The sequence below is a fragment of the Myiozetetes cayanensis genome, unplaced genomic scaffold, assembly GCF_022539395.1.
Source record: "Myiozetetes cayanensis isolate MyiCay16 unplaced genomic scaffold, myiCay2020 scf27, whole genome shotgun sequence".
In the NCBI taxonomy this organism is placed as follows: domain Eukaryota; kingdom Metazoa; phylum Chordata; class Aves; order Passeriformes; family Tyrannidae; genus Myiozetetes; species Myiozetetes cayanensis.
The window spans coordinates 7346394-7371086 of record NW_026087488.1 but is presented as its reverse complement, the minus strand read 5'-3'; the positions used below and the strand labels follow the sequence as shown (position 1 = coordinate 7371086).

General features: G+C 54.9%; 1 protein-coding gene across 4 annotated transcripts in view; it reads left to right on the top strand.

Annotated features, from left to right (window-relative positions):
• Window positions 1-24693, top strand: part of ATP2A3 (ATPase sarcoplasmic/endoplasmic reticulum Ca2+ transporting 3) — a 49951-nt gene that overhangs the window by 13670 nt on the left and 11588 nt on the right. For all 4 annotated transcript variants that reach the window (XM_050321921.1, XM_050321920.1, XM_050321922.1 and 1 more), the window contains exons 2-18: window positions 4718-4735; window positions 5172-5254; window positions 6423-6527; window positions 7257-7395; window positions 10185-10265; window positions 10651-10736; window positions 11253-11717; window positions 16265-16353; window positions 18965-19067; window positions 19273-19404; window positions 20205-20330; window positions 21405-21623; window positions 22058-22393; window positions 22476-22696; window positions 23422-23624; window positions 23728-23813; window positions 24427-24560. In XM_050321921.1, coding sequence (XP_050177878.1) covers window positions 4718-4735; window positions 5172-5254; window positions 6423-6527; window positions 7257-7395; window positions 10185-10265; window positions 10651-10736; window positions 11253-11717; window positions 16265-16353; window positions 18965-19067; window positions 19273-19404; window positions 20205-20330; window positions 21405-21623; window positions 22058-22393; window positions 22476-22696; window positions 23422-23624; window positions 23728-23813; window positions 24427-24560 — 2626 coding nt within the window. The remainder of the gene's footprint in view (window positions 1-4717; window positions 4736-5171; window positions 5255-6422; window positions 6528-7256; window positions 7396-10184; window positions 10266-10650; window positions 10737-11252; window positions 11718-16264; window positions 16354-18964; window positions 19068-19272; window positions 19405-20204; window positions 20331-21404; window positions 21624-22057; window positions 22394-22475; window positions 22697-23421; window positions 23625-23727; window positions 23814-24426; window positions 24561-24693) is intronic.

The following is a 24693-nucleotide window of genomic DNA, read 5'->3' as shown; positions in this document are numbered from 1 at the left end:
GTCCTGCTCTTCCCAAGTGGAGCCACCTCTTACCCCAGTGTGTGTCTGGAGCCCAGGTGAGGCAGGAGGTGCAGGACAGGCCCCAGGGGTGCAGCGGTGTTCAGGAAGCTCAGGGATGGAGCTGTGGATAAACCATGTGGGTTAATTTAAATCATACACAGCCACAGACACTTAGCTGACTGTGTTTTGTCCTCTGGGAACACCAGGGAGCATGAGCACTGTTAGGCTTTGAGAGTTTATCATCCCAGATGACGCTAAAACACCCAGGGTTAATTCACAAACGCTGGTTTTCACCCTCAGGCAGCTCCAGTGCCACTGTGCAGGGTGAGGAACATCTTCACACCTTCATCCCTGGAGGGATTTACACTGAGCAGGTGCTGGGCTGCTAAAACAGCCTGGCAAAGCCTGTCCTGGTGGTGCAATCCAATCCAATCCAGCAGTTTTGTGGAGCACTGGTGGTGTGTGGTGCTGGCTGTCACCAGGGATGAAGCAGAGCAGACACCCCTCCAGGATGGGATCCTTCCCGTGCAGCCGGCCCTGGGAAAGGCAGCCAGTTAAAATAACAGTTTATCCTGCCTGGTGTCTTCCAGGATGGTGGAAAGATCCCAGAGCAGCCCTGCCTGGGTTCCTGCTTTATGTCATGGAGCGGGGGCTGCTCTCCCAGCTGGGGTTGTTTTAGGGTTTTTCTTCCTCTTTTCACTACTTTCTTCCTGCCTGTCAGCAAAGTCTGGGAATCGGATGCGTCCCTTATTTTGCACATCCATTTCTTCTTCTTTGCCTATGGGAAAAGAAATTAAAGGCAGGGAAAAAAATTTAAATGAGTTTACAATGTAGAAGTGTAGCTTGAAGGGAGTTACCTGGAGCAGAAAGCTTGGCCTGGGTGTGATGCTCATCATTATCCCCCCACTGGGCATCGTGCTCGTACCCTTCCCACATTGCTTGGGGCAGAAGTGTTTCCCATAAGGGAAATCTGCTTTTATCCCAAGGAAGCTCCTGAAATTATGCAGGGAAATGGTATTTCAGTGCTCACCCTGCAAGATGTTTGCTGTTCTGGGTTGCACCAGGGTTTGATTTGCAGTGCACTGGCCCTGGAGAGTGTCACCTCGTGCCTCAGTTTCCCCCAAAGCGGAGTGGGATGCAATACCTCAGGGCATGATGGAGGAACACTGTCTGCTGTAGGGCTGTGCTGCTCCAGGGATTTTTGGTCCTGTTACAGCAGGAGGAACTCAAACATTTCCTAAAAGCGCCCCCAGTGCCACCCTGTCCCAGTCTGAGTGTTTGCTTTGGCCGGGGCAGCGGGGCCAGCTCTCCCTGGGGACACCGAAGCTGTCACAGCGCCCGGGGGCTCTCGCGCCACCTCGCTCGTGGGTGGCACCCGTGTTTATTTACCTTTTCATCACCTGATTACCGTGCCCTGCCATGTTGCAGGCGCCAACCCGTGGGCTGCCAGCCCTGTTTGAGTTGGCAGGAGCTGGAGATTAAACCTCCTGCTAAAATAGCCCGACGCCAGCCCCGCGTCTGCCCGGGGTGGCCAGGGCTGGTTGTGTGCCCTCAGAGCATCTTGGATTGGTATCTTGCAGCCCAGCATGGGCCCATGGCACCATGTGATGGCACAGTGAGGAAAGATGTTGTGATGTGACAAGCTCAGAGCGAGTTGCAAGTGTTCAGCATTCCCTGGAGCTGCGCTTTGTGCCCCCACAAGGCAAAGCCCTGTGGGGTGGTGGAGCTGGGGCTGCCTCAGTAACCTGGAGGGGACCACGCTCTTCTGCTGGTGGGAACGGCCCTGTGACATCCAGGCACCTGGTGCCCTGTTGGGGTATCTCCACTTTCTTGGCTCTGCTCTCCAGAGCTGTGATGCAGAAGAGCAGGAGCAGAGGAACCGCAGATTTTGGGACACTCTGAGCAGCCACCATCACCTTCTGCCCTTGATGGTGTCACTGCGTTTGTGCTGCAGCATCAGGGAGCTTGTGCCCAGGGCAGAATCTCCCTGCTGAGCCCTGAGCCACTGGCCAAAGAAAGGGGCTATTCAGGTGCCAGCCAGGACTTTCCATTTCAGCTGTTTGCGCTCGCCACGTTGTCCGAAGGGAGTTGCAGATTTGGAATTTCTCTGGTTCCCTCCCTGCGGTTTGCGGTGGGTTTCCCAGACGGATGGGACATGGCACCAGCTCTGCTGCCCTGCCTGGTGCCACGGGGCTGACTCACACTGAACTTGGGTTTTGATGAGTAGCAAACCCTCTTATTTCTAGTGACACTTTGGAAGTGAGAGGCGTCAGCCCCAAACCTTCCTGTTTTCTGTTGGGTTTTCATCGACTCAAACCCCAAAATGTGGGTCCATTGTGACTTTCCACCTTATTTCTTTCGGCATTTGTTGCAAAATGGGCACTGAGCTGCTGCGTGGCGGTGGAAGGAGCCGCTGATGGCAGGAACTGCCTGATTCTCACCATACACACACAGAACTGGGGTTCTTTGGGAGGTGCCTGCTGTTTGGGGTGGCAGCGGTGGTGTCACCGTCCCCCGTGGTGTTCCGGCTGGCTGCCCCACAGCGCACGTGTTTCCTGAGTTCACAGAGCCTGTGTTCGTGCTTTAATCAACACCTCATGCAAAGCCCCAGCTCTGCAAGCGGTGCTGCTCGCCGTGCAAACGCAGTGTGGGAGAAGCGCTGGGAGGACCCCACCGTGTTTCGGGCACCTGCTCGGGGGGAAAAGTCACCCCTGGGCACCCCCTGGTGAGCCAAGAGCTGTGGGAGCCCCAACCACCTCCCCCGGGGCACCCACCTGCCCCCAGCCCTCTTACCTCACACCGTGGCACCCTTAGAAGCAGAGCCTGGATGGAAATAGCAGCAGCAGATCTCTTCTGCTTTTAATTTCGGTGGCTCTCCGGGCTGGGGAGAGGAAGCCGGGGGTGGAGAGGAGCTGGCTGGGAGAGGGACAAGAGCCACCCTCCTCTGACACCCTCTCTAGAGCGATTTGAAGCGCTGAAGCTGCTCCAAGATTATATATGTTATCTTTGCTGTGAGAATAATTATAGGCATTACGTCCCAGTCTGTTTTTCAGGATAGCAGGGAATCAGGGTAGCCTTCTCTAGGAGGACGTGGGTTTAAAACAACTCCTAGTGAGTGTGTCTGTGAGCACTGAGGAGCTTGTGCAGTCTGAAGCATAAACATGATCAGGCTTCTTGTTTTCACTGCTTTGTTCAGTGAAGGTGGGCTAGGTTTGTTTTTTTTTTTTTTTTTTTCATTTCTCTGAATGAAAATAGGTGATGGAAAACAGCCGAGCAGGTTTCACTTCCTGCTCTTGCTCAGGGCCCCACGGTGGAGGTGCTTGGAGACAGCCACATGTTTGGTCCTGTGATGGGACACCTTGAACTTCATCTGGTCCCTTATTCCCTCCCAGGAACAAAAAGAGTTGGAGAAACATCTCGTTTGTACAATCGTTAAAGTCAGAAAAGACCTCCAAGATCATTGAGTCCAACCATTAAACCAGCACTGCCACCTGCCTGTTGCCACCCCATGGGGTGCAGAACTAGGCTGAGAGAGCTGGGGCTGCTCAGCCTGGAGAAGAGAAGTCTCCAGGGAGTGCCTAAGGGGCTCCAAGAGAGCGGGAAAGGGACTTTGGCAGGGGTCTGGAGTGACAGGACAAGTGGGAATGGCTTCCCACTGCCAGAGGGCAGGGTTAGATGGGACACTGGGAAGGAATTCTTCCCTGGGAGGATGGGGAGGCCCTGGCACAGGTTGCCCAGAGAAGCTGTGGCTGCCCCATCCCTGGAAGTGTTCAAGGCCAGGTTGGACGTGGCTTGGAGCAACCTGGGATAGTGGAAGGTATCCCTGTCCATGGCAGGGGGTGAAATGAGATTGTCTTTAAGGTCCCTCCATCCCAAACCATTCCCTGATTGTAGTGAGTGCAAATGGAGACAAGCACCCATCAGCTGCCAAAACCAGGGTGGTCACTCCTGAGCCCTCCCTGCAAGCAGGACCTTCCAGTGCTGGGCCCAGCCTTGCCCACAGCAGGGCCAGCACATCCATTGATTCCCAGGTGAGGATGCAGGAGCGATTCCCATGTGGATTCCAGGGTTTGTGCTTTGCCCAGTGGCCGTGGGACCCCACGGTGCACGTGGTGTGTGAAGGTGATGGTCACCTCATGGGGATGTGGGAATCTTGGGGGTTTTGCAGGTTGTGCAGGTGGCTGGGCTCAGCAGAGTGAATGGAGGCTCTGCACCCACCGAGGTGGATTCAGGAGGATGGCTTGGAACAGCTGAGCATCAGCTTTGGAGTTCTTTCCTGGAGCATTGCAGGCTGTAAAGTGCAGCTGATTAAGAGGAAATGTGGTCTGAAAGTTACAGTCCCCAGCGGGGCCGTGCTGGGTTTCTGGCAGGGCATTTTATGGGATGGTTGGACTTCTGTGTCCTGGATTTGGAGAGGGCAGCTGCTGAGGAGTATTTTTTTAGGCAGGCTGAGTGCAGGAATAAATGCTGCTGGAGCCACTTGCAGCAGGGAAATGATGTTTCCAGGCTGCTGACTTGGGGTTGGACTGAGAAGCTCGAGGCCAAGCTGCCTTGATGTGGGAATACGTGCAGAACAAGTTGCATTTTGGGGTACTGAGTGGAATGCTGGGCACAGGGGGAGAGATTACTCATCAAAGCCAAAATCAATAATTAATCTTTTATTTTTTCATTTTTTTTGCTGTGTTGCACTCGTTGTTCTGTCAATGAAAACCCACAGAGCTCCCTGCAGAAGAAGGTAAGTCGTGGGCTGGAGGTGAGAGCATGTGCCTTGAGCGTGGGTGGAGGGTTCTGGGGACAAGGAAGGGGGAATCTTTAGGGTCTTTTAATCCTGGTTTTAATCCCAGAGAAAGCTGGGCTGACAGCAGAGCTTTTCTGGGGTGGTGAGGCTACCGCTGTGAGTAGAAACACAGAGGATTTGGTTTCTGTAGTTAAAATAAGGCAAAGTAAAACCAGGGCAATGCCAGAAATGAAAGCTTTGAATATTAGAGGGACCCCCCCAGTGCAGTGCTGGATGTCCTCACCAGTGCCCACAGCCAAGGGGCACTGGAGCAGCCCTGAGGCAAGCAAGGATTGGGTCCAGTGGGTCTTTGGGCCTCGGTGGTCTAAATTATCTGCCTTCTGGGTTTTTGTTTTGAGCACTGACTTTGCTTGTCTTCGTGTTTTCCCCCCAGGAAAGTCCCTCTGGGAGTTGGTGCTGGAGCAGTTTGAAGATCTCCTCGTCCGCATCCTTTTGATGGCAGCTTTTCTGTCCTTTGTAAGTACCCTGGGCTTGAGGTGGGCGTTTTCCAGGGCACTTACAGTCCCAGGTGGCATCCAAACAGCAAAGGAACTGGGAGAAGGTGCCTGTGGGATGTAGGAGATGGAGCAGCAGTGCAGTGGTTTCCAGGGCACAATGACAATATCACTACATTTGCTTAAAGAGGGGCCTGGAGGATTTTTCTCTAATGCTGATCTAAAGTGATGTAAAGTGATACAGAACAACTCCCTGGGCTTCTTTCTGTTCACCCAGGGCTGTTCCAGGCTGATGATTTGAGCCTGGTTTGCAGTGCCCCAGCACTGAGCTGTCAGCTCAGTTTTGCCCACAGTCTACTCGGGGAGCACCTCTGCATGAGGAGACGTTTCCCTCGGAGCTGCTGGGGAATGACTGATCTTCTGAGTGCAGTGGGATGGCAGGGCTGAGACTCCTGCTCCCTCCTTTCAGATAGGACTCATGGGTAGATGAGGAAGGAAGGCTGGTCCCTTGTGGGGTTTGAAACATTCCCAAAACAGCGTGCAGTGAGGTGGACGCAGGTAAAGCAGGAGTGCAGCCCTGTGCCAGAGGGCCTCGTGCTGGTGCCCCTGCAGAGCAGAGAGGTGTTGCTGTGTTGACACAGCACAGGTCCATGAGCAGTTAGATGGAGTGGAAATACTTGTGTGTGCTTCATTTGTGTTACGGTATGAGATCTCAGTGGGATGGAGAAGGGGCTCAGGGTGGTAGAATCTGGGAAGTCACTCCCTGCTCTGCAGAGCTGCTCTTACTGCATCCTTTACTCAGGTGGCATTGCTGGCCTTCTGTCCAGGAGGGGCTGCAGTGCTGCCTGGTCTCCCCCCTCATCTGCTCATGGCCTTGGTGTCCTTGTGGATGCACTACACAAAAATAGATGTTTTCCTGGTGCAAACACCCCTGCAGGCATTGCATGGCTCATTGCTCCAGCCCTGCTCGTTTGATGCCTTGGGTTATCCCAGCAGAGGAGTGGAGGCACCTGAGTTAAGCACCAGCACTGGGATATGGCAGTTCCACACTTTACCCAAGCCGTGCGGGTCTGGCCCCCTCCAGGTTGTCTTCTCTCCAGCAAACATCACGTGTTGGTTGGCTCTTGTTTCCACTCTTAAAACGTTGGTCCTATTTGAACCCCACAGTGTGCTCCTTCTCTTGCCCCCAGATCCTGGCCTGGTTTGAAGAAGGAGAGGAGACCACGACGGCGTTTGTGGAGCCCATTGTCATCATTATGATCCTGATCGCCAACGCCGTGGTGGGCGTGTGGCAGGTGAGGCTCAGCCCCCCTTGGCACCCCCAGCCCTCTGCTCCACGTGGCTGGGACACTTCATTCAGAGGCAGTTGCTTCCTGCCACTGGAAACTCATCTCCCAAAGGCTCAGTTTTCATGTTGGCCCTGCTGCCCCGTGCCCCTGCATGGAGCTCAGTCGTTGGCTGCCTCTTGGCTCGTTCCTTCAGTCTTTCTTTGGCCACTTTTGCAGTTTGAAGCTTTATCTTGCACTTATCCAGGCAAATACTGCTTGTGTCCTGGCCAGGGCCAAATGCATTTGCCAAGGGAAGTTTTTTGCCCCCTCCACCAGAAAGCCATGGTGGCTACTGGCTCTTACCTCACTGTGCCCCTCCTGGGGGAAGAGCAAATGCCTCAGCCAGAGGTGCTTCTCTTTTGTGTACATTCACTTTAAAGCCATTTATTTATCTGCAGCTTGATCTGAGGTGGGGTTGCTGGATGGGGAAAAATACATCTGGGTGGGATGTGCTGCTTCCCAAACCAGGAATGAGAAAATCAAGCCCAAAGGGCCATGCACTGTCCAGGATCTGGTGTGGTTTAAGCCAGTGGGGAACGTTTTGCAGCAGCTGAAGAAGACACAGCCCTTGCCCCATCCACGGATTCCAAAGCTGGGGCTGGGGTTTGGGTGCTCCTGTCTTTGCACTGGGTGGGGAAGGAGCCTGCTGGCACCAACAACTCCACCACCACCAGCTCTGCCCCTCTCTGCTTGCAGGAGAGAAACGCTGAGAGCGCCATCGAGGCCTTGAAGGAGTACGAGCCCGAGATGGGGAAGGTGATCCGGGCCGACCGCAGCGGGGTGCAGCGGATCCGCGCCCGCGACATCGTCCCCGGGGACATCGTGGAGGTGGCAGGTAAAGCACCGTCACCCCAGGGCTCAGGCTCGGATGGGGAGGTGATACTGGCTCGGAGGGTCCCAAAACTGAGGCTTATCAGTCTGTCAGGGCTTCACTCTGATCATCAGGTGGTGGAGAACAGCAGAAAAGAGGGGGGAAAAAGCGCGTACATTTCTGACGCAGGTTCCGTGTCTCGGGAGGGTTTCCCCGTTTTCTGGAAGAACTGGAAGAACTTTTAATTTTCCGCCAAGATTGCCTCTCTCTGGAAGCGGCTGTTCCACACACAGCCCCGGCCGAGGCGTGGGTGAAGGGCTGGAGCTGGGTGCTCTGCCGTTCCGTGCTGTGTGGGAAGGCTGCCTTGGGAACTGGGGCTGCTCACCCGGGGAGGGCGAGGAGTGGAGAGGAACAGCTGTAGGGGGCTTTTACCTCCCTGGTTGGATTTTACGCCCCAGCCCTTCTGTTGGGATTGTTCATTCAGCACAGGATTCCTGGGGATCTGCCTCCTGCCCCACCGGAGCTGAGGAGGATGCATTCCAGTTATCCCATTTTGTTTGTTCCTTAAACGATGCCGTAAACCCCCAGAGCCACAAAACTAATCCTCTCCTTTCCTCCTCGTGGCCCTGCTGGTGGAAACATGCTGCAATCCCTCCTGCACCCGGCCAGCTCGCTGTTATTTATGTCTTCCAGTTGGGATTCAGCTGGAAGATGAACATAAAAATAATGCAGGGAGGATCAAGCGGAGGAGAGCCGGCCAGATCCTCAGCTGGGCGAGCTGGCAGTGCTCCCAAACCAGCTCCAGCAATGCACTCCAGCTGCTGACCTGGCCTTCAATTAAATTAATGAATTATTAATTCAATTCTGCCATCTCTCCCCAAATGGAGTGCACCCAGCCTGCCCATCAGCAGCCCGATATTACTTTTTAATGGCACAGTCAGCATCGCGACCGGGAGGGAGAGAGCTGAGCTCTCTGGAGGGGTGTGCAAATTATTAGCAAATTAATTAGCAAATTGTGGGTTGAGGAGCTTATGGCAAGTGGGGAGGATGCTGTCGGGTGCCAGATAGGAAAGCACACCTGGAGCAAAGGCTTTGAAGATGCGGTGGGCGTCCAGGTGACACCCTGGGGACAGTGTGACAGCGCAGGCAGGAGGGACTGGCTGCTGTCTGTTTGCATGTGCAAATGAAATAAATTTGGCAGCAGGGAGCAGGAAACCTGCTGTGTTAAGGCAGGGAGGGGAGGGCGTTTGGAAGTTGGCAGGCTGCTTAAACCCAGCTGGGTTTTGCCCTTCGGTAACAAGGCGGTGGAGGTGAGTCCTGCTGCAGGCAGCTTTTGCCTGCCCACCAAAAATGCAGGCAGGGCATCACCAGGGGAGCTCCATTGGTTGCTGCACCCCCTGCCTGCTCCTGCAGTGCTTGGGCAGTGCCAGTGGCTGTGGCCATGCGGTGTTGCCTCCTGTTTTCCTCTCTTTCCCTGGTTTTTTGGCATGGGGGACACTTGCAGTGCTCGGGGGATCAGCTCGTGTGCCGTAGCTGGTAATGGCAGTGCCAGGTCCATACCAGGACATCTGTCCTGTGCCATGCCCACCTCTTGGGATGCTATGGCACTGTCTTCCCTGGAGCAGGTGCCACCCCCATGGCACTGCTGTCCCTGGATGTTGCAGAGTCCTCCTCTGCAGGTTTAGCTCACGTTTTGCAAACCCTCCTGCCTTTCCCAGGGAAAAAGCGGAGCTCTTTGCTCCCATCAGCATCATCCAGCTCCCTTGAACAGATGCAAACTCTGAGCCTGTGTGTGAAGTGAATATTTTGGGAGGGCTGTGGGTACCTGTGCTTAGCACCCCCCAGCTCAGCCCCCCCAGAAATCGGTGTGAGGAGCAGCGGGGCAGGTCTGGCCGGATGGCAGCTGTTGCCTGTTGCATCCCGGAGCGCTGGGATGTGCAGCTGGAATAACTGGCCGGGTGGTGGAGCAGTGCCAGCCCCCTCCCGCTGCTCTTGGGGGGGGGGGGTTTACAAGCCCGAGGAGGAAGCGCTCGTTAAAGTGTGGGATTTGGGAGGATTGTTAGCAGCCAAGCCAGCGGTGTTGTGTAAGTGATGCGAGGGGCTGCGAGCCAGGGCTCGCTCAGCCTCACTGTTTCCGAAGCGTCGGAGCACGGTTGTGTCCAGCCGATAACAGAGCAGGAGGAAGAGCCAGCAGGAAGAAACCCAGCGGGAAAAGCAGCTTTAAATTGATTTTTTAAAGGAAGCACTTGTGCCTCGGAGGGTGCTGTTGAGTGGCTGGCAGTGGATGGAGAGGCTTTCACCTGTGCCCACTGTGCTGTGCCAGGAGACACAGGGATGGCTGTTTGTCTTGGACATGGAAGGTCTTCCACTGTCAACAGCTTTCAGTCAGCCCAGAGAACTCTGAAACAGGGTTAAAACTGGTATTTTAGGAAGCTTGGGCTGCTCCAACATGGGGATGTTTTGGTTTTTTTGCAGGGAAGAGGCAAGATGAGAGTGCAGGTGGAGTTTGCAGGGAAGAGGAGAGATGGGATTGTGGCAGGGCAGGTGACACTGGGCAGCAGGCAGGTTCTGCCTGGGGTTGGCTGGGGGAGGGTTATAAATTATAGACAGACAAAAATATGCTTTAATTAAGCTTTAAATGCAGAAAGGAGGTATCCCAGGGCAGGACCCTGCTTTGCCAGGGGATGGACCCTGGGTGCTGCCGTGCACCTGCACATGGTGGGTCTCTGTTTGGGGTTGGCTGTCCCTGCTCCCGGGCTGGCAGGTGCTGCCAGTCCCACCTGATGGAGCTTGTTCTGCTCTTGCCCTTGCAGTTGGTGACAAGGTGCCAGCGGACATCCGGGTCATCGAAATCCGGTCCACCACCCTGCGGGTCGACCAGTCCATCCTCACAGGTGCGAGTGGGCACAAGGGAGCAGGGGCAGCTTCCTTCTGCCATCCTCCTGGAGGCAGATTTTGGGCCTGATAGTGGGATAAGTGCTTTGCTGGGGTGGGAAAGCGGGTGGGAGAGCAAGATTTAGATGATGCTGGGGCCTGTCCAGGCCCTCAAAGTCACAGCACAGGTGAGGTGCAGCCGGTGCTTGGGCATCCCTCCTGCCAAACACAAAGCCTGGGGCTTTCCTGTGCCACATGTGGGGTTTGGCATCCCCGTGAGGGATGTTTGGATGGTTTGGTGATGAAGTGCTCTCTAGAATGCAGTGGGGGTTGTGACCTGGGCTCGTTGGGTGGAGGCTGGAGAGGAAACACAGGTGGTCCATCTGTCCCCTCTTGTCTCTGCAGGGGAGTCTGTGTCAGTGATCAAACATGCTGACCCCATCCCCGACCCCCGGGCTGTCAACCAGGACAAGAAGAACATGCTTTTCTCTGTAAGTCACACTCATCCCCACCTGTCACATGATTTTCAAGGTTTAAGAGGCTGATGGACATGGGAGATCTCTGAGCATGCCTGAGTGCATGCATGAGAAAGACCTGAATTCATTAAAAGGGCCCCAAATCCACAAAAATAAGAACCTGCTTCATTTGAACTTCGTTTTGGCTGTGGCACATGATGCCCTTAAATACCTTGGGCAATTAAAACAGGTTTTCCTTCAAGTAGGGTGGATGAGGAGAAGGTTTGTGGTTGAGCCTGGAGCTATTGCAAGTTTGGGTTTCCTCCTTGCTCGTACTCTTCTCAGGCAGAAGTCAAGCGCTCGAGGGCTGAGACCTCTCAGGAGGGGTCTCCTGCTCTTCAGAGTGGGCTTATATAAAACCCCAGGATGTCCCATTTTTTCCCTTAACCGGGATCTCATGTTCTCCTTTCACATCAAGCCCCCCCGTTTCCCTGCTCAGGCTGAGAGGTTTCATTCCCACATATCCACTCTGGCCCTTTCCTTCCCTCCCAGGGCACCAACATCGCAGCTGGGAAGGCCGTGGGGGTCGTCATCGCAACGGGGGTGTACACCGAGATCGGCAAGATCCGGAACCAGATGGTGGAGACCGAGCCCGAGAAGACGCCCTTGCAGCAGAAGCTGGATGAGTTCAGCCAGCAGCTCTCCAAGGTGATCTTCCTGGTGTGCATCGCCGTCTGGGTCATCAACATCAGCCACTTCAGCGACCCCGTCCACGGCGGCTCCTGGTTCCGGGGGGCCATCTACTACTTCAAGATTTCGGTGGCGCTGGCGGTGGCCGCCATTCCCGAGGGCCTCCCGGCCGTCATCACCACCTGCCTGGCGCTGGGCACGCGCCGCATGGCCAAGAAAAACGCCATCGTCCGGAGCCTGCCCTCGGTGGAGACCCTGGGCTGCACCTCCGTCATCTGCTCCGACAAGACCGGCACCCTCACCACCAACCAGATGTCCGTCTGCCGGGTGAGTGCCGGGGCCCTTCGGTGTCCGGAGGGGCAGTGGGGATGCTCTGAAGCCCCTGAGGACTCTGGGCTGCTCCATCCCCATCCTGGGGGTGATGGGCTTTGCTGCGCTCACCTGGCTCGTGTCAGGTTAGGAATGGGAAGGTGGGCAGGGAAGATGGTTTTTAGGAAGCCCCGAGGTTCCTCGCTGCATGGCCAGGCTCAGTGAGGATCAGAGGCTTCTCTTGGTGTGGTGGTGATTAACAAACCCATCTTTGTCAGCACGCCGGTGGACAGGTGCCGTGTTGCAGAGTTATTTCAGGGGGCCCTTCCAGGGAGTGTTTCCTCCTGCTGGAATGTGGTGTTGAGACAGATCTCCTGGCAATACCAACACAGTCAGTCTCCTCTGCTTCTCTTGCTCTTTCCCCCCTTATTTTTAAGCAAACCAGTGAGAAATCCATGCAAAATTACAAAGCTTGGACTCAAGAAAAGCGTTTCTGATGGAGGGAGCCCTGGGGCATTTTGGTGAAGAGAGTGAAGGCTCCTGGTCTGCCGGAGAGCTTTGCTCCCGTGTGCCTGGCCATGTGGAGAGGTGACTTGTTAGGAAAGCCTGGACCATCTGAGTATTTCTCAGTTTCCCCATTAATCCACAAGTGTCAGGAAATCTTTTTTCACGGCCTTGGCGTGCCGGTTTTATAGGAGAAGCTTGGAAAATGTGTTGCTGTGGGAAAAAATGGACCTGGCCGCCGGCCCTCCTCTCTGACACTCGGGTAGCCTGGTGGGAAGCTGTGACAGTGCTGCAAGCTGGCCATGGGCTTTGGCCACTGGTCTGCTCAGCACAAACTCCAAGTGACTGGAAATGTCTGGTATTTCTGCCCTGTAAATGATTTAGAACGAGACAGGGCTGGAACGAGGAGGTGACCAAGCTACCCATGTCTCGCACGAGGAGGAGCTTCCCACCAGCCCCATTTTCTGAGCCAGTGATTCAGGGAAGCAAGGAAAGGGTGACCCCAGTGCTTGGGATCTCTTTAGCTCTGCAGACTGCAGAAGAAGAGGGAGGAGTGACCATTTCTTCCCAAACCATTTCCTACCAGAGGGTCTGCTCGTTGAACTTGGGAAGAAGTGCCATCACCCCCCTCAGTGTGGCAGAGTCGGGAGAGGCAGGGTGGGTGATGCTGAGATGAGGCAGAGGGACAGAGTGGGGCAGTGGCACAAAAGGGTTTTGGCATCAGTCATCATCTTCAGAATGAACTCAGCAACTTTGCAAAAAAAAAAAAACAATTAAGAATTCAATGTCCCCTCCACCCCATCTCCCCACAACCCCATTCAGATATCTGTGTTATTCCCTTGGCTGAGTCCTGGCTCCCAGGGAATGATATTGTGATCCAGGCTGGCCCCAGGACACACAGCCAGGGCTGTTAATGTTTAATGGGCAGGGATTCCCGTGCTGACGTGGGCAGGATGAGGTAAATATTTGTGCTGGGCGGCCGTTGGCGTGTCCGGGACACGCTCCTGGGCTGAGTGTCTGGCCCAGGGGGTGAAACAGCCACCAAAACCCATCAATAACTGGGGAAAATGCATTAATTGAGTGTGATTTAATGAACTTGCACATTAATTTGGGTGAGCACAGCCTCTCGACTGCAGGGTGGTGCCTGCCACTGCTGGCATCAGGTCTGTGGAGCTCTGAGGTGACTCCTGAAAGGCTTCAGGCTCCATGGGACAGGAGAGAAGGAGTGATGGCTGGAAGTCCTTTAGAGCAAGGGGCACTCTTCATGAGGAGTGACATTTTCCTTCCAACCTCTCTATTGTAATAAAACCCCCGATCACTGGTGTGGTTTTAAAAGGTTCAGGGCAGGGGGAAGCCCTGGGGTGCTGCTGAAGGGGTTCCCCTTCTTGGATGCTGGAGCTGTGGCACTGCAAGAGGTCAGGCAGCCCCTCTGGGAGCATCATTTGTCAGCAGCACCTCCCCCCCAGCTGAGCTGCACCCACGCACCTTCCCCACCTCCTTCTATTGCTCCTAATATTATTTATATTATTTTTGTGATGGAAACATTACCTCTCCTCTTAACTGCCTAAGACACAGCTATTTCCTCTGGACTGTTTCCACTGCCCACAAACCTGCCCACTCCTCAGCCTGGAAATCTGCTGGAACATGGACAGGCTGAGAGAGCTGGGGTTGTTCAGCCTGGAGAGGGGAAGGGTCTGGGAGACCTTAGGGACCCTTGAATACCTAAAGGGGCTCCAAGAAAGCTGGAGAGGGACTTGGGACTAGAGCCTGGAGTGACAGAACAAGGGGGAATGGTGTTAAGCTGAAGGAGGGGAGATTTAGATTAGATATGAGGAAGAAATTCTCCCCTGTGAGGGTGGGGAGGCAAAGGTTGCCCAGAGAAGCTGTGGCTGCCCCATCCCTGGAACTGTCCAAGGCCAGGTTGAACGTGGCTTGGAGCAACCTGGGAGAGTGGAAGGTGTCCCTGCCCATGGCAGGGGAGTGGAACAAGATGATCTTTAAGGTCCCTTCCAACCCAAAGCATTCCATGATTCTCTGATCACTCCAAAGCCCTGCAGACACCTTTGCAGTGCCCCGTCCACCCCCACGCTCAGCCAGTCACGCAAGCTGCGAGCAGGCAGGAAATTTGATATAACCTCTGGTTGCTGTGGGTTACACAGCACCTTTTTTTTATTTTTTTCTAAATAGGCATGGAAAAATAAAGGGCTTGGAATGATTTTTTTAAATTTTTTTTTTATTATTATTTTCCCTTTTCCCTTTTTTAATAAGAACGTCGCTATTGTGAAAGTAATAATTGTTTTGTGGCCGTGAGCATTTGAAAACAAACAGCCCCATATCAGGCAAAACCATCAGTGGCTGGGGTGGGTGCTTTCAGATTTGTTAATGAATGAGCCTGGTTGTTGTTTCTGAGGGCAGGAGTCCACTTTATGAAGAGGTCAGGAGATTTTGGCTCTCTGGAAGGCCGATGGCATTGGATGTGTCAAAAAGGGATGAAGGATGTTCAGCCCTCAAAGATCTCTTTTGGTGTTGTCTCAGACTGGGTGTCCCACCTCACCTGCGGGTTCTGGAGTCTCTCAGCTCAGGGAGGTTCTCCAAAGGAGATAGGATATGTTTTGACTCTCTTTATCAAGTTCCTTCACACTTCAGTGTGAACTCTGGAGGCACTGGGCTCCTCTGGCATCTCCTTCACACTGCAGTGTGAAGGAGATGCCAGAGGAGCCCAGTGCCTCCAGAGGACCTGAGACATCTCTTCTGCAGCCCTTTGGCTCATGATTTTCTTCAAAACCTTCCAGGGATGCTCAGAATTATTCCTGCAGGAGATGTACGCTTTGAACCTGCTCTTTTGATTTGCCCAAACCTGTAAAATACGGCGGTGAGAAACCCCAGTGAGGTGTCCTGGTGCCCTGAACCTGCTTTCCTGAACGTGACCTTTATTGCTTGGCTTGGCCCTAAGCTTGTGCCTTCTGCGTGGGGAAGGCTCACACCCACCAACCAGTGCAGCTGCACTGATAAGGTGTCCTTGTGTTATTAACACTAATTAATAATAACGGTAAATTAACCTCTGTTTGTTGCCGGAGGAAGTGTGGAGGGGAGAGGAGTGGGTGGTACCTGGAGCTGATGCATCTCTGGTGCTGAGCTTTGCCTCCTGATTCCTCCAGCATCTACTGCTTCCCCCTCTCCTGGGGAACATCTCAAACAACCAGAGGAAAATAAATAGGGGGGGAAAAAAAAGGAATTATTTTGAGGCAGGGTGTAGGGGGACAGTTGTCCTTGCACCCACTTTCTGGAGCCACCAAGCAAGTTCATGGAGCTGAGGAGATCATCACCTCCCTGCAGCCAGGGCAGTGCCTTTGCCAAACTGAATTTATTTGTTTATTGTGTTACTTTTTGGCTTTGGTGTGGGTCGTAAATAGCGAGGAGCAGAAAGGAGCATCGCGGAACTGTCGGCTTGGCTGGGGTCGGGCACTGCTCCTGCTTCCAAGGGAGGCTGCCCTGAAACAGGGGGGACGGGGAGAGCTTGGGGAGAGGGGAATTTTTATTGTATTTTAAGGTTTAGGGGGGGTTGTTGCTCTCATTGTAGCAGCAAGAGAGAAACTGGAAGGAGCTTGAAAGGCAAAAATCACTAAAAATAGAGCACGTGGGACTTTTTACAGCTCGCTGGGCTGAGCTGTGAGCCCAGTAAGGCACAAGACTGGTGGCTGAGAGCTGGCTGGGAAGGGGTGGCAGAGGCAAATGCTGGGATCCTACCCCACAGAGGCTTTCCAGGGCAGGAGGGGAAACCTGGTCCAAGGTCCTTCTCTGCTCCAAGAAAAACACAGGCACCTTCTTAGGAGCGGGCTCAGCATCACTGCTGTCTGCTGGAAAAGAAGAGCTGGAGGAGGCAAACACGAAAAGGCAGGGCAGAGCTGGAAGGATCTGGGGACAGCCAGGAGTGGTGGGTGACCAGGGAGGGGCTGAGCCTGGTGCCAGCAGGGCCAGCTGGTGGGTTTCCAGCCTGGGCATGTTGGCTGTAGCAGAAATTTACTGCCTAATAGCTCTGTCTCCACCTCTCCCCCTTGCAGATGTTCATCATGGAGAAGGTGGAGGGCAACCAGTGCAGCCTGCACGAGTTCAGCATCAGCGGCTCCACCTACGCCCCCGAGGGACAGATGTGAGTGAGGGTCCCCTCTGCTTCACGGGTGACATGGGGTGGCCCTGGGCTGGCAGCACAGCTGGGGGAGCTGGGAGGGTCGAGCTCGTGGCCATGGCTGGGGAGAAAGAGGATTTTCTGTGGTGGTTTGCAGCCCTCCTGAACCCTGTCCATGGGGAGACACACTGGGCACTGGTTTTTGGCCACACTGGGCTTGCAAGGGTCAGGCTGCTCTTCACTGTCCATGGGGGCCAGGGCAGTTGTTTCACTGTCCCCTGTTCTGGCTCCTGCCTGGCACGATGTGGGAGGCTCTGCCTGTGCCCTCCCACTGCTCAGCAAAGCTCATGCTTGGCTCTCCCTTCATTAGCAATCCCACCTGTGGAGCAGAGAAGATGGCAAGTGTGGGAATAGTGATGAACGAGGCTTTTCATGGTGCATGAAGGCTCTCCAAATTTCTGGAGCCTACACAGTTTTGGTGTTGATCAGCAACTCTTGTTCTCACCCCAAGCACAAACATGGGGCCAGCAAAGGGACTTGCAAACAGCTGAAAAGCCCATCAGGAAGGTGCTCCCTGAGCGCTGTGTCCTTGGCAGGGATGGCTCCTGTGGCTGCTGTGCCCAGGGCATGACCCTGCTGATGGCAGGATGTGTTCTGGGGGACATGGGCTTTGCAGAGCTGCAGCTCAGGGCAGGAGTGGAAGCTGGGGGCTTTGCCCTGCTGTGTTACCACACACATGGGGTTTTCTACCCTTGTATTTGTTTATTCCCTATCCTTTGAAAGGAGGTGATGATGCTCCCCAGCATCCCCAGCAGTGGGAAAAGTCTGGGAAGGAGGAAGATGAGAAGCTCAGCTGGTGGTGGGAGCACTCTTCACATCTCTTCACTCTGTGATCCCAGACACATTCTTCACTGTATCCCTTCTGCTCATCTGTGGAGCAAATACAATTCATCCCAGCCTCAGACTTAATGTCATGAATATTTATAGAGCCAATTTGATCCTTGGCTGGGAATCTCCATTAAAAAGTGAGCCAGGTCATAAGCTGGTGTCCATCAGTGCATTTCAGTTAAAATTAAGGAGGACTCAGGGGCTGAACTTGTGTCTGCCAGCCTCTGAAGCTCAGTGTCCCCTCTCCTCTGGGGACTGCCTGCAGGACAGGGTGCAGTTCATGTTGTTTTTGAGTTTGGCTTCAGCCCCGTGCCTGTCTTGGGTATTGAGAGGGGTGTGAGGGCTCACTGAGGTGTAATGGAGGGTCCCACCAAGGGTTGGTGGCACTGAAATGCTTGTCTTGCCTCAGCCTGGCCTTGGCAGGGGCTGTTGCATGCTGGACCTTGGCTTTGCTCACATCCCTCCCAGCACCCAGACAGCAGCACCTTTGCTGATGTTTTCCCCAGCACAGGGGTCTCACCTGGCTCTGTGCAGGGACAGCCAGCGATGGGGCCATATCCTCCCATCCCTTCCCAGTGATATCCGGGGGACCACACGCTGCAAAAGCCATCCTTGCTATTCCCACCTTATCAAATTATTATTATTATTATTATTATTATTATTATTATTATTATTATTATTCCCACCAAATATCAAAGCCCATCCCGTGTCTGCAGCTCCCTGCTCCACCCCCTGCTGTCCCTGTCTGTGAGCTGGGGCTGGGCAGGCTCCTCCAGGCAGGAGGCAGTGGCTCTCCCTTCCCACTCACAGCCCAGTGCAGCTCCTTGTCCCTCAGCAAACAGATTTTTCAGATTTTCTTGGCTGCTCCCCGTTTTCCGCTCCTGAGCTGTAACAAGGGCTCCAAAATGTTCTTTCCACTGGGAACCAGCAGTGGAATAAACTGATCCTAGTAAATGCCTGACAAATTATTTTTCCAGTGAGCAGATGACCGGCTGGGTTTACACAGCTCTAACCTGCAGTTACCTCTCCTGGAACCGGGATAATTTTTTATTTCCTTTGAAAGCCACTGCTGCCATTCCTGCCACCAGGCAAGGAGCGGTATCTGGCTCGCCTGGAGTGTTCAGGGCTGCTCCTTTCCAGGATGTTTGTGCTCCTTTCCATAGCAAAGGGCTGCTATTTAGGAAACAAAGGCCACAGTTCACCACTTGGTTGGAAGCAGCCACAGCAGTGCAGTTGTTAAAGTTGTCTGCTGCTCTTAAATGCTCCCTTGGGTTCCCTAAGGAGTGCAAAGCAGCACTGCAGGGAGGGGAAGAGCTTGCTGCTGCTTCCACAGCTTCTCTGGATCCCCAGCAAATGGAAACCCCTGAGGAGCAGCCATTAATGTGAATTTCTTTCCCCCTTTTCTGGCCCATCACCTTCATCATCAGCCTATTGGCAGCCCCTGTTTGCAGGTCCACTGCTCCTTTGAACTCCTCTGCAGCCCCCTTTATTCTGGGCCACTTTCAGAGTTTATTATTTGCCTCCTGGGATGTTTTATTTACAGTTTAGTCCTGTCCTGTTGCATAAAGCACACAGTGTGAACCCAGGAGTTCATTGCCAACCCTGGGTGTTTAGCTGGGCTCTTTCTCCCACTTGTACCAGAGTGACTTATAGGATACACATCCCCCTACAAGGGGTATGGGATAAGCTAAGTGTTATTTGAAGGTGTGAGCTGATGGGAGGCTGTGGGGGGGTGTTCTGCCCACAGCCTGAAGGACGAGCAGCCGGTGCAGTGCGGGCAGTACGACGGGCTGGTGGAGCTGGCCACCATCTGTGCCCTCTGCAACGACTCCTCGCTGGACTACAATGAGGTACAGGGGCTCCAGGGCGGGGGGGATGCTCTTCCCTGTGCTTTGGGACAGAGCCAGCAGCAGAGATTTGTCCCTTGGGATTCCCTTCCCTGGCTTCAGCTCGTCCCAAGGTGGGGCAGTGGGGGACAGCAGGCTTGGTTGGAGCAGCAGCTGGAGGACAGACCCTAAAGCTTAAGCTCTTATTTTTCCCCCCCCTGTCCTCTAGTCCAAAAAGGTCTATGAGAAGGTGGGGGAAGCCACTGAAACAGCCCTGACGTGCCTGGTGGAGAAGATGAACGTCTTCAACACGGACCTCAGCAAACTCTCCAAGGTGGAGAGAGCCAACGCCTGCAATTCGGTGAGCGGGGGAGGCCCCTGCGAGCTCTGGCACGGGGGGTTAGGAGGGAGAGGAGGGCTTTGGGATGGCTGTTGCTGGAGGAATAACCACTTGCAGTGATCTAAGGGACAGATGTGGCACAAGGATGCGATTTCCTGGCTCACAGGGCGAGAGCTGTTTTTGGAACGGAGGGTGCAGGGGCCTGGGGAGGAGGGTGCTGGGGCCGTGGGGGCCGAGCTGGGTCCACGTGAAGCTGTGAAACAGGTGATCCCTGAGTCTCAAACTGCTCAGCCAGGAGAGACTCCCTCAGTGATGGCCAGAATTCCAGCTACAGGTGAGGAAGTCTGGAGTTATCTTTAGGTGCCCAGTTTGCACTGAGCAGCTGCCCTCCAGCGTGAATCAAAGCCATGCCTGTCTGAGTGGCACTTGGAAACATCTAATTTTAATGTGAAAATATCCCATGTTGGCAATTCCCCTGCTCCAGTGTTTCTCTAGAGTTTCCCTGTCCTCCTGGTGAAAATACACTTTATTTCATACTTGCATTTACTCAGCTTTGATATCATGCTGTTAGATCTTATAAGGTCTCAAAGCTGCTCGAAGCTGCTCTCTGTTCTGGCATTTCTTCCCCAGATGGGTCTGAGCAGGTCAGAATAAATCCCCTTTTTGTGCTGTCCCATCCCCTCCTGGCTCCTGGGGCTGCCTTTCTGCTCACATCAGCGGTGCTGTGCTGGCTCAGCAGGGTTGTTAGCTAAGGTGGAGAGCACTGGTGTCCCTGTCACGTCCTTGTTGTGTCCTGGCTCAGCCCAGTGCTGTCCCCACAGGTGATCAAGCAGCTGATGAGGAAGGAGTGCACCCTCGAGTTCTCCCGTGACCGCAAGTCCATGTCTGTGTACTGCACACCCACCGGCCCTGGCAACAATTCCACCGGCAGCAAGATGTTTGTCAAGGTAGGGGAGAAGGTCCTCAGCACCCCCAGTGTCCTCTTGGCACATCCCAGCAGGATTGGGCCCTTACTGCAGCAGGCAGTGATGCTCTGCTGTTCCTTCCCCCTCTCACCTGTCTGGTGGTCCAGGATCCAGCAGGTAGGCTGGTGGGGTCAGGGTGGAGGGTGAGTCTTTGCCATATTGATAGGAAAAAAAGGAGATAAAATGATCTAGAGGGTGGAGAAAGTGCTGAGTGGGCTGGGGCTGGGGCAGGGGAGAGCTGCCCCTGTGCAGAATTTGGGCACTTGCCTTTATTAAAGGCTTGGACCCTCTGGATACCAGTAATGCCCAAAGGTTACAGCTTTCCACTGTAACCAGAAATAAAATAGTGTTTCAAAGGGCATTTTCTTCCCAAGAGAAGAGATGTGGCAGGAATTTCTCCCCGCTGACTCTGAGAAGATTTGTGTATTATTGTTCCCACTGGGAGATGATCCGGGTGGGTGAACTCTGTCCTCCAGATCAGGCTGGGACCTTCCAAAGCCACCAGATCTGTAGCCCCAGGCAAGCTTTTTAAGAGGTACAAGAGAAGGATTGAAAGTTTCACATTAAAAAGCAATGTCAGGGTAATTTGTAAGGTCAGAAGGGCTGGGGTGAGATGCTGGGATGCTGAAGGACATGTTTCCCTGAATCACAAAAGCATTACAAGCATCTGCTGAGCATCCCACGTTTTTTTCCATCGGACATTTACAGCCCCCATTCCTCCTGAGAGGTCTGAGAGGGATCTGTGGGGTGGGAGTGTGTCAGACAGACCTGTAGGTTTTGTGGGAGTCAGCTGGATCCCCTGCAGAGCAGATCCTGCTCTTGGTGACCTGCTGTGGGTCCATCCTCCCCGGTGTGATCCCGGTGCTGTCGGTCGGAGGCTGCCATCTAGTGCACTGAGCCGCAGGGCCGGGATGTGCCAGCTGCAGTTTTGGGCACATTTCCTTCTCTTTTGCCCGTACTTGGTGCCTTCCCTCCCTCTGGCACTTCCCGTGGTGCTGGCAGGAGATGCTCATCCCCCGGGTCCGCTCCAGCCCCTAAACCCTCCGTCCTCCCCAGGGCGCCCCGGAGAGCGTGATCGAGCGCTGCACCCACGTCCGTGTGGGCACTGCCAAGGTCCCGCTGACGGCCCCGGTGCGGGAGAGGATCCTGGGCAGGATCCGGGACTGGGGCATGGGCATCGACACGCTGCGCTGCCTGGCCCTGGCCACGCACGACTCGCCCGTCCGCAGGGAGGCCATGCAGCTGCACGACTCCGCCGCCTTCGTCCACTACGAGGTACAGCCCGGGGGAGGGCTCTGTCTGGGAGCTTTTTTCCTTATTCCCAAGGTTTTCCCACACTCTTCCAGCTGATCCAGCAGTGTCATCTCTTTGGTTTCTCTGTGGGCAGTGTAATGGCTCAGCTGCTCTGCAAACCCTGGGAGGTCGGTACTAAGGATAACAGCCCCATCTCGCTGGGCATCTGTCCCTGTGGGGTGACTGCTGAGAGGGGCTTGGGGACCACTGAGAGGGACAGGGAGGAGGGGAGCGAAGCGAAAAGGTTTGAGGAGCAGCAGAGGGAATGGGAGCGTCCTGTTGCACTGGGGACGTAGAATGTGTCCATGGGGCTGTGGGGAAGAAACCTGAAAGGTTCCTCCCAGGGGAAATCCCAGTGCCCAGGGTGGTTTCACAGTGGGGTTAATATGGCTCTGGGACACGTCCTCCCCTCCCAGAACAACCTGACCTTCGTGGGCTGCGTGGGGATGCTGGACCCTCCCCGCAAGGAGGTCACCTCGTCCATCGAGATGTGCCGCAAGGCCGGCATCCGCGTCATCATGATCACCGGCGACAACAAGGGCACGGCCGTGGCCATCTGCCGCCGGATCGGCATCTTCTCGGAGACCGAGGACGTGGCCGGCAAGGCCTACACGGGCCGGGAGTTCGACGAGCTGTCCCCCGAGGCGCAGCGCCAGGCGTGCCGCCACGCCCGCTGCTTCGCCCGCGTGGAGCCCGCGCACAAGTCCCGCATCGTCGAGTACCTCCAGTCCTTCAACGAGATCACCGCCATGGTGAGCCCCCTGGCAACACCCTGCTCCCCTCCTCTCTGCCCAGCTCAGCCCCTTACACCCTGCTAATCACGGCTTCGTGCAGACGGGTGACGGGGTCAACGACGCCCCGGCCCTGAAGAAGGCGGAGATCGGCATCGCCATGGGGTCGGGCACGGCCGTGGCCAAGTCGGCCGCTGAGATGGTGCTCTCCGACGACAACTTCTCCACCATCGTGTCGGCCGTCGAGGAGGGCAGAGCCATCTACAACAACATGAAGCAGTTCATCCGCTATCTCATCTCCTCCAATGTCGGGGAGGTCGTTTGGTGAGAGTCCCCCACGCCGGGGGAGCGGTGGGGACGGACACACATCCCCTGGGGCAGGTGACCTGCAGTCCTGTCCCTGTGCCCCTTGATCCTGGCAGCATGTGGTGTCCACACTGGCAACCTGAGCCACCCAGCAGAGCAGCAGTGCCTGGTTGTGTTCCCAGGGGCAGGGGGAGTTTTCTTTTATACTTTTACAATCCTGCCATCCCCTAGGACTTGTTTTGTTAATTAATTGCCTGTTTAAGCTCACACCAATGCTTAAGACAGATGCAGGTATTTGTTGACACCAGATCACAGTGGTGCCCTTTGCATCAGGTCCTGGGGCAGCTCTGCATGCCCATCTCTCCCAGTAAAGCAGCACCATCCTCAGCAACATGAGCATCACTTGGGCATCCTTTCCCCTTTGCATTTCAGCAGCATGTTTGTGCTGGGAACTGGAACCTGCATGGCCATGGGGACATCAGCGGTTGGGTTTCAACTGCAAAGCCAATTTTAATAGCAGCAGGAACAAGTTTTACCTGCAAAATTCAGTGCTGGGCTTCAGATTCCTGATCAGGGGCTCTGCAGGTTCACCTGCAGGACTTTGGGTGAATATTCAGTTTGGGGGTTTGGATCCAGGTTGCCTGCTCTCTCTCCCCTTATGTGACACAAACCCTTTCTCTGGCTGCCCAGAGCTTGTCTGGCAAAGAGAGATCATTTGGCATCTCTGTTTTTGCCCCCCCCAGCATCTTCCTGACAGCCATCCTGGGCTTGCCCGAGGCCCTCATCCCTGTGCAGCTGCTGTGGGTGAACCTGGTGACGGACGGGCTGCCGGCCACTGCGCTGGGCTTCAACCCCCCCGACCTGGACATCATGGAGAAGCAGCCCCGCAACCCCAAGGAGCCCCTCATCAGTGGCTGGCTCTTCTTCCGCTACCTGGCTGTTGGAGGTGAGTCCCGTGGGCGGAGCTGAGGGTGGGCAGGGGGTGCCCTGGGGTGTGTGTGGGGGTCTCTTTTGGGTGCTGGGGGTAAGGGTGTCTCTCTCGGCCGCAGTGTACGTGGGCCTGGCCACGGTGGGAGCAGCGACCTGGTGGTTCCTGTACGACGCCGAGGGACCACAGGTGTCCTTCCACCAGCTGGTGAGTCGGGAGGGGAACAGGCTGACGTGCTGACAGATGGGCGAGGGCATGGGTTCAGGTGCTGGGGTGTTTTCCTCTACCTGTCCTCTGTGGTGGTTATAGCGTTCCCAGATTCCTGGTGGAGAAGGCAATAGTTTAAACCAGAAGCAAATTCTCTCCCTCAGGCTCGTGCTTCCAGTCTTGCTTCTGCCAGTCACCAGCATGGTGGGGAGAACTTGACTCAAAGAAGCTGAAAGTGGCTCCTGTGCCTGATCCCACATTGAAAGGGATCTTTTGTCACATTACTGTAGGTCTGAACAGGGTGGTGGGAAGGTGGGTGCCATCCCAGCCCAAGGGCATGTGGAAAATGTCTTTTTGATGGACATATGTGTGCTCAAACACCTTGTTAACTGCGCTTGGAAGTCCCAAAGCCACTCTCTGGCCATAACCCTGAAGCCCAACCACAGCAGGACTGGGTCCCTTTAGACAGTTTGCTCAGTTGCTGTGAACTGTGGGATATTTAACAGCAACCCCAGTTCATCACGTGCCCCCCCAACCAGCCGACTCTTCCTCCTCTCTCCTGCCTTTCCCGCTGCTCTGCCGTGTATTTACCAGCGGTTTCCTGTGCCGACAGAGGAACTTCATGAGGTGCACTGAGGACAACCCCATCTTCGAAGGAATCGACTGCGAGATCTTCGAGTCCCGATACCCAACCACGATGGCTCTGTCCGTGCTGGTGACAATCGAAATGTGCAACGCTCTGAACAGGTGAGGTGGCTGCAGGATTGCTCTGTGCCTGACTGAGTCTGTGCAGGGTCTCTTTGAGCCTCTGTGGGTGGGCTGAGAGCTTTGCTTTGGCTCAGCAGAGCCATTCAGAGCATCCTCACAGGGGATCACTGGG